At 40.4% G+C, this 7859-nt stretch overlaps 1 protein-coding gene across 2 annotated transcripts; it reads right to left on the minus strand.

Moving 5' to 3' along the window:
* Positions 1-980: 980 nt before the first annotated feature.
* On the minus strand, positions 981-7305 carry LOC306942003 (uncharacterized protein). 2 transcript variants are annotated; one of them, XM_079527653.1, is made up of 10 exons: positions 7244-7305; positions 5442-5505; positions 5167-5276; positions 4931-5012; positions 4627-4761; positions 4204-4361; positions 3635-3696; positions 3430-3521; positions 2824-2933; positions 981-1617 (listed from the first exon to the last, which is right to left on the minus strand). In XM_079527653.1, the coding sequence occupies exons 6-10, from the start codon at positions 4264-4266 to the stop codon at positions 1402-1404; spliced, it is 543 nt and encodes a 180-aa protein (XP_079383779.1). In that variant the 5' UTR covers positions 4267-4361; positions 4627-4761; positions 4931-5012; positions 5167-5276; positions 5442-5505; positions 7244-7305; the 3' UTR covers positions 981-1401. The 2 variants fall into 2 exon arrangements, with proteins under 2 accessions (XP_079383779.1, XP_079383780.1); XM_079527654.1 differs by lacking the exon at positions 7244-7305 and having other exon boundaries at positions 3656-3696; positions 5442-5689.
* Between the last annotated feature and the right edge of the window lie 554 nt (positions 7306-7859).

Here is a 7859-nt window from a genome sequence, read left to right on the forward strand (position 1 = left end):
TACTATAGTCCTACTAGACCCCACGATATTATATCTGGCCACAAAAGATCACAGGATCTACTGAATGTGAAGGTATAGCCTACTGGGAGGAAGCCACACTGTCATGTACGTTTGACACATTCAGTAGATCCTGTGATATTTTGTGGCCAGATGTAATTTCTTGGAGTCTAGTAAGACTATAGTAAATAATAAAAAAATAAATCGCTATAAAAATGTGAAAAAATGAAACAGCTAAAATTCCTAAAACAAAAAAAAAGCAGCAAATGAAAAAAGAAATTACATTAATCTTTTACTTTCTATAATAACCTAAAACATGAACCTAGGTTGAAAAAGTCACAGGAAGGAACAATACAATGAAGGTTTAAACATTTAAATACATTTTAAAACAAAAAAAGGCAGCTTGAAAGTATTGTAGCCAGGACATTCTCAGTTTGTCCAGGACATTCTCAGTTTGTCTGAACAGGACAAGAACACATGATGGCGCACAGGATGGAGCACAGACGACGGGAGTCAGGGTGAGGAGCAGATGAGGGGAAACCACTCACACGCGTGAATTCCGTTTGTGTCCGAGCATAGGCACGGCTGAGGCATGGTAACCCCCCGCCTGCCTGTGATTGGTCTACAGACACTGCCCGTTTTAACTGTCCTCGGAGACGCGAGGTTAATTAATCCGTGGTGAGATTGAGAAATAAATAGGCTACAATTTTGTAGAAGAGGCAAACTAATATTGTTTATGCAGTTTGCTTTGATTGAATAACACATATGTTGTAACCTACTATGATTTGATTTGGGTGTGTTCTAAATAAAGTGTTAGTGTTGATTATCATGTATTAATCTAATTATAGTAAACTAATACTATTACACTAAGATAAAGATGAAGGGAAAATATATCTTTTTATAGTACAATAATATTTCAAGTTTACACAAATTACACAATAATCAACACAAACACACCCAAATCAAATCATATTATGGCGTGCATGTTCAATAAATTATTCCATCAAAGCAAACGGCATAAACAATATTAGTTTGCCTTTTCTACAAAAATAAAACGTACAAGTTAGCGTTCTCTTGTATCATACCATACTACTTGTATCATTTCCCACCACGGAGTAACCTCGCATCAGACTATCCAGCATATCCACCTCGGAGGACAGTCAAGACAGGCAGTCACAGGCAGGCGGGGCGTTACCATGCCTATGCTCGGACACAAACGGAATTCATGCCTCTCACACTCACGCACTCACACTCCTCCAGTCCCTTCCTCTTCACCCTCCAGGGCCTCTTTTATGTACAGACGTTTGCCCTCTGGAGCAGGGGGGGATCTCAGGGTAAAGAATCCAGAATGAACCCTCATGCGGGTCTCCTTGGGCTCCACACCCCTCTGGAGCAGGGGGGATCTCAGGGTAAAGAGTCCAGAATGAACCCACATGCAGGTCTCCTTGGGCTCCACACCCCTCTGGAGCAGGGGGGGGGGATCTCAGGGTAAAGAGTCCAGAATGAACCCTCATGCGGGTCTCCTTGGGCTCCACACCCCTCTGGAGCAGGGGGGATCTCAGGGTAAAGAGTCCAGAATGAACCCTCATGCGGGTCTCCTTGGGCTCCACACCCCGCCAACTGTTGTAGGCATATGAAATTAAATTGGAGAAAAAGGGGGTAAATTAAGTGGTTACTCAAAGAAAAGAAAAAGTACTCGTATCGGTACTCGGTATTGGCGAGTACTAACAATTAAGTACTTTTACTCAGTCTGAAAGAAATCGGGACAACGCTATTATGTCATTGGCAACTACACACATCTCCAAACATTCTACCCCTTTGTGTATGACCCCTCTGCTTCATGTCCTGCAGCAGATTTCTCTGTAATGACCACCTCACTGTTATATCCCTTGGCTTAAATAAACCAGTAAGACACCTAAGAGGCGGATGTGTGCACTCGTTGACGGTAGACTGCTGGCCAGTGCTGGGCGAGCACTGGCGCTTTGGCATGGAAGGGTCAGATCAACATGGAATGAATTCTTTCCATATAGCCTAATAGTCCGGCAGCCGACAGGCTTCTTTTGTTTAAAATTAACATCCTATGGCAGGCAAAAATGTCAAACTTTAATTTTGCTTTAAGTAGCATGCGACATGTCAAACTAGGGGGTTTATTATTCTGAATCCATTCCAAGCATTAGTTTTGCACAAAAAACACTCATTGGGCTAAAAGCAGCCATAGCCACTAGCCCAATGTGCCCAAAATGTGCTGACCTCAAACTAATGCTTGGAATCGATTCAGAATCATGAAAACCCCATAGTTTGACATGTCACATGCTACTTAAAGCATAAAGATCATTTTTGACATTTCTGCCTGCCATAGGATGTTAATGGTAGGGTCACAAGAAACCCCTATAAAAAAAATGCCCAATAGTGACAGCCGGTCAGCAAGTGGATTCATGAATGTATGTATATAGACAATATTTTAGGCCAATAAAAAAAAAGACTATATACCAAATTTCCCACCCCATAACCGTGGCTGCCGGACTATAAGGAGCATGTCTTGAGTGTACAGTGTTTGATGATGTCAGATCAACATATGGAATGTCAGAACAGGTCAGCTCCATATATGGAGATCTAAGGGTGGTAGCGGGGACATTCTCTTGTGTACAGGGTTTGATGAGGGCCGGGCCTTAATTCGGGCCTGTTGAGAACTCTAGTTGCCGGGCGCAGCTGCACTAATAACTTTGGGGCAGGCCCGTCTAGAGTTTAAATGGACAGGTATCAGTCAAAAGGGAGACATCAGGTTCTGACATTTCACATGTCAGTAAGAGCAGGTCAATAGCTCACCCGATCCCTCCGGCTAGTGAGAGCCTTCTTCCTCTTCACATCCTCCAATGTCCCGGGCAGCTCAATTCGTGTGGTTGTCTTGAGGCTTTCAAAAGCCCTGTTACAGGCTTCTAGTGAATGCCAAATGACAACACAAATACCACATTATGATCTCTAAATGTATTATATTAAGGCATCTCAAAAGGATGGTGATAGAAATTAGCAGACAAACTGTAAACTGTCAAACTAAATGGGGGTACTCTGACGAGCTAGCTATAGAGACAGGGAGACCCCTATTATTTAGCAAACACTACAGACATGATTACCATTTGAATAGAAAACCAACCTATTTAACAAAAAAATAACACCAATATTACATTTGTCAATATTTGGTCATTGTGCCATCTGTTATTTTTAACCGTATCAAATCAACACTAATCTACAATTTAGGCATTTAGCACACTTTATCAAGAGCGATTTACAGTAAGCAAGGTAAACATACATAGAATGCAGAGACAGTGAAGTGCCTCAGTAAACTAGGATCACATGGTAAGCTAGGTCACTCAATTGTTAAAATTGCTACTTCAAAAGGACTAAGTCGCCAAATGAATGTGATGTTAGACTTACTCCTGATCAAGCTGAGGTCCCAGTGTGGCTCTGAGTCCTTGATCGCCTCCACAATGGCCTTGGTCACTCTCACATTGTGATCCTTCCTGAAGCTGTGGATAATCACACTTTTAAGATATCATTCAGCATAACACGATAAAAATGTCCATTGACTATGCGTTGTTATTTCACAAACAGAGGCATTTCAGAGGGGAAAAAAACGTACAAGTCAGTTGGCTGGACGTACCATTCCTTTCCCATTTCTCTGTAGGTGTTCCGGACAGAGGCCTGTAGGGACATTAATACAGTGGTGTCTAATCATGCTTCATGGAGAGGGCATAGATAATATCGGTACATGCTTAATGCCATAATACATGGATAATATTGGACATACTGTTATACTAACAGTAATACATAGATGATTGAGGATCCCCCAGATCAGCTCAATGTGCACACATCGTTTCCTCACTCAACAGTAAACAAACCAACGTACAGTATACAGTAAGTGTATACAGGGTATTTGCATAAGTCACAATTGAATGACTTTCAAGACCTTTTCAATACCAAATTGTCTATTACATAAGAAAGCAGAAAACATGAAAAAAGGCGATCTACAAGCTCACAACGCCTCCCAGTTTGAGGCGTTGTGGCTAGGGTGGGGCCCCCAGTTAAAATATGAATATTCTGGGTAGGGTCACAGCCATACATTTATACAAGGGGTTCTAGAGTTGTACTGTTGGGGGGGGGGGGGGGCTCTGTTGAAGATAAAGATAAATAGGTAGATTAAGTACATACAGACAACTCTTGGGGAATCTTTTGGCTGGCAGGAAGAGGCGTTTGCAGGATGGATGCCTCCATCCTGTCCAGCCTCTCTGTCACCCCTGAAAAGCTCTCCTTGACGGTGCTGGACAACTCCTTGACGGCATCCACCCTTCTGGTGAGCTGTTACCGCTCTACAAATTGTGAGGGGAAAATAAATAAGTTAGGATTGAATTACTGTTATTATTACAAGTTTATGTTCTGTGTTTCATTTTCCAACAAAATCACAATAACCTTGGTCAATAGGTAGCAGTGCAGGACCACAGGTCATAGCTGGGTCTCTTCGGGGTGTAGTGTCTTAAGCGCATGCGTGTTCCCTCATAACCGAGAGGACATGTGAAAGAAAGCCACCAAAATAATGCACCGAATAACACGTGCGTGCGTGGCCAAAATTCTTACCATATTCAAGATCACGCCCCAGTCATGGTCCGAAAGAAACTGGATCATGGTAGACACCCTAGGATTCACACTAAGTCGTGATTTGTTTTGCTTTCCACTTTAGTGCCTTTCTCTGGGTTGATCAAGAACATGCATCTGCAGACACACAAGGACAATGAAGAAAATCTTTAGATTATAATACAGCTATGTAAAGAAAATAAACTAATGTAGATTATATTAAAGCAATTAAAAAATAATAAAAACTGGAGGGTGGTGTATGTGTGTGTTTGTGTCTATGAAATGCGTACTGAATGTTTAAGCTTACTTGTTTTAAAAGGCCATATTCGAAGATCATGTTACTCAAAGGTTCCTGGTCTTTGGTCGTCTTCTCCACCATCTGGGTTGACCTGATAAAATAGAATTCAAATTATTAATGTGTGTATATCTAAGTACTGTGTGTGTGTGTGTGTGTGTGTGTGTGTGTGTGTGTGTGTGTGTGTGTGTGTGTGTGTGTGTGTGTGTGTGTGTCCACGCACGCACGTGCGCAACTATGAATCTTACCATAATCAACAATCTCACTAATCATGGTGAGAGTGAATCAAGGTAGACCTAGGATTCACAACTATAGATAAGATGTGCTCTCCTTCTCTGGGTTGATGGAGAACAGACACCTGCGGAAATAGAATAAAAACAGTATTATATATAGATATATATAGATATATATATATATTATAAAACAAAGTTGTTCATTTAAGGCAACTTCTAATGGAAAAGATTTAAATTAGGCAGTGCTACTTTCTTTTAGTGCAGGCTAAAGCAAACACAAAAATACACACCTCTCCAGAAACTCCAGGGTTGATGCCAGCGCTGATGGGTAGACGTTTTGCAGAAAACAGGACTCTGAATAAGAAACAAAATAATAAAACAAGCATCATTAAGATTTTAAAACTGCTCATCACCATCAACATAAAAGATTTGTGCCAATCCTATGCTTTCATGTTGCATCATTTGATGTCACAATATCATCAGCAACTGGTTGACACTCTGGAAACTTTCAAGCAATCACTAATAAACAAGGTGATAAAATATGAAATACTATTAGAAACTAACTAACTACTATAACATTTGCAATCGGAGGGGTAACCCAGTTAAAAATGGTAACCAAACATGTCAATGATCAGTCAGTCAGATCAGTATAAAGAATATGATGTCACTTCCTGAACTGCCACTCCCCTCACTGTGTCAGTCACTGAAGGCAGCATTCAGTGTTTGGTTGCAGCATGCTGTGTTGGCAGTGTTGCTGCTTTGTACTCCACCTAAACTTCACGTTATACTCAGCGGTGAGTAAAATTTATGAAATCCAGTGCAACTGTGCTCTATATAAAGGTTAATTTGATTATTTTACACTTCCCTATCGACCATCAGTGATGTAAATAGGTTTTGAAATGTCAATATGGTCTTCCAGAAGCACACAAGAAAGAACCCTATACAAAACCGCCACTAGACCTATTATCAGTATGTATCTAAAGTAACTCTAAATTACTGTACTGTCCTTGTATGTAACTCATCTGTACATTTAGAACTCATGGCATTGGCTTGGCAGCAACTGTCAAAGTGTGCAGTGACACAGAGATCCTTCCAACCGCTTTTCTCTGTGAATTCCTGAACTTTTTATCAAAAATATTTCATGCACGAAAACAAATTCTACATTATCTAAGCACATGTTAACACGCACCAGGCTATAGGACATCAGCTATATACAGTAGTACCTCAAAGACAGGCTAAAACAAAATGTGCTGGAGACAGTAAGTGACTATCGGATCTACAAGCTCACAATTCCATGCATTGAGCTTGTAGATGAGCTATCTTTTATTTGGCCCATGTTTGACCAGTTTATATGATGGTTTCTTGATTACTTTTGATGTAGTCTTTCCTTAAATTGTCACTACAGTATTACTGTCATCTGGGGACCCCCGAAAAAAATCAGACCGACCGGTAGAGAACCACTGCACTAACAAAACTGTACATTCCTCTTTTTAATTGAAAGCAATAATGAAATTGCCAGAAATTATGCTCTCATAGTGCTCAGTTACATAATCATGTGCACAACTGCAGTGCTAATTAGTGCTAATATACAGCCACTGAGCGAAAAACCAAAGAATCCTTTGCCCGAATATGACCAGATATGATTCAAATATGGTGATATCCTCCATATGGATACTCTCCGAATTCTTGAAATATACTCTTGTAATAGATTTCATGTTCGGAGAATATCAAACTCCAGCCATGGGACCAATTTTATTCTTGTTGCTGAACAAACACTATAGCAATGATTACTGTCACAATATAGAGCTACTTAAACTGTTACTGAACAAACACTGACTATACCAATGATTATCACAATATAGAGCTATTTGACACTTATTTCAACCAAAGAAAATCCTCTACACTACCTTTAATTAAGCAACATGTTTTAAGTCTTTTCAAACGTGGCTCTGCAGTCTGCAGCCAAATAGCCTACTTTTGGTTTGACATGAAAACATTGACAAAGGCAAACATTGACAAAGGCTGAAAACACTACAGTATGAAGTGCAAATGTAGCTGCAAACCAATAAATAAAAGCTTAGCATTACATTACCTGTAATCTCCATTCCATGCTACAGCTTCTGTGTGTGTCTGTCAGCTGCTGAATGCAGGCAGGCTCGTCCTCTCTGTTCAAAGGACAGCGTGTACTCTTTCATGAGCCAATGGCTGCCTGCCACGTCACTGCCTAAACGTCACAGCCAATCAGATTTCGTCTTTTCAAAAAAGAGGTGCACTATGGGTGAACTGAAGAGCTACAATGCATTGTGGGATGTGTAGTTGATCTTTTAAGTGCTTTCCATTAACACTCCTTATGTCACGTTTCTTCAGCAACTACAATGATGAATGCCTGATTTATTTCACTTTCATTCACAATATAATATAATAATACAGATTGTTTGGGCCTTAAACTGATTATTTTCTTACAACCTGTCAATTAATGTATGTTGTCTGTATTGACTGTATGATGCAGTTTTTAAAAAAAAACTTATTTCAAGCAGTTTTTTTGTGTTTGATATTAAATTATATGGTTAATATCAGGTGGGTTACACTCAGCAGTGGTTCTGGGGAGTTCCAGTTGTTCGAGGACCACCAGTGGTCCTTATAGGGGTTCCAGGTGGGCCCCAGCTAAATGATGGAGAGTTGGTTAAACCAAATGGACCCTTATAGAT

Source organism: Electrona antarctica (genome assembly GCF_951216825.1).
Source record: "Electrona antarctica genome assembly, chromosome: 18".
In the NCBI taxonomy this organism is placed as follows: domain Eukaryota; kingdom Metazoa; phylum Chordata; class Actinopteri; order Myctophiformes; family Myctophidae; genus Electrona; species Electrona antarctica.

Coding starts and splice junctions, on each gene's coding strand:
- LOC306942003 (XM_079527653.1), bottom strand. CDS start 4,266: ATGGAGGCATCCATCCTGCAAACGCCTCTTCCTGCCAGCCAAAAGATT. Junction 3,697..4,203: donor AGATTCCCCAAGAGTTGTCT/GTATGTACTTAA, acceptor ATGTCCCTACAG/GCCTCTGTCCGGAACACCTA. Junction 2,934..3,429: donor GGACCTCAGCTTGATCAGGA/GTAAGTCTAACA, acceptor GGCATTCACTAG/AAGCCTGTAACAGGGCTTTT.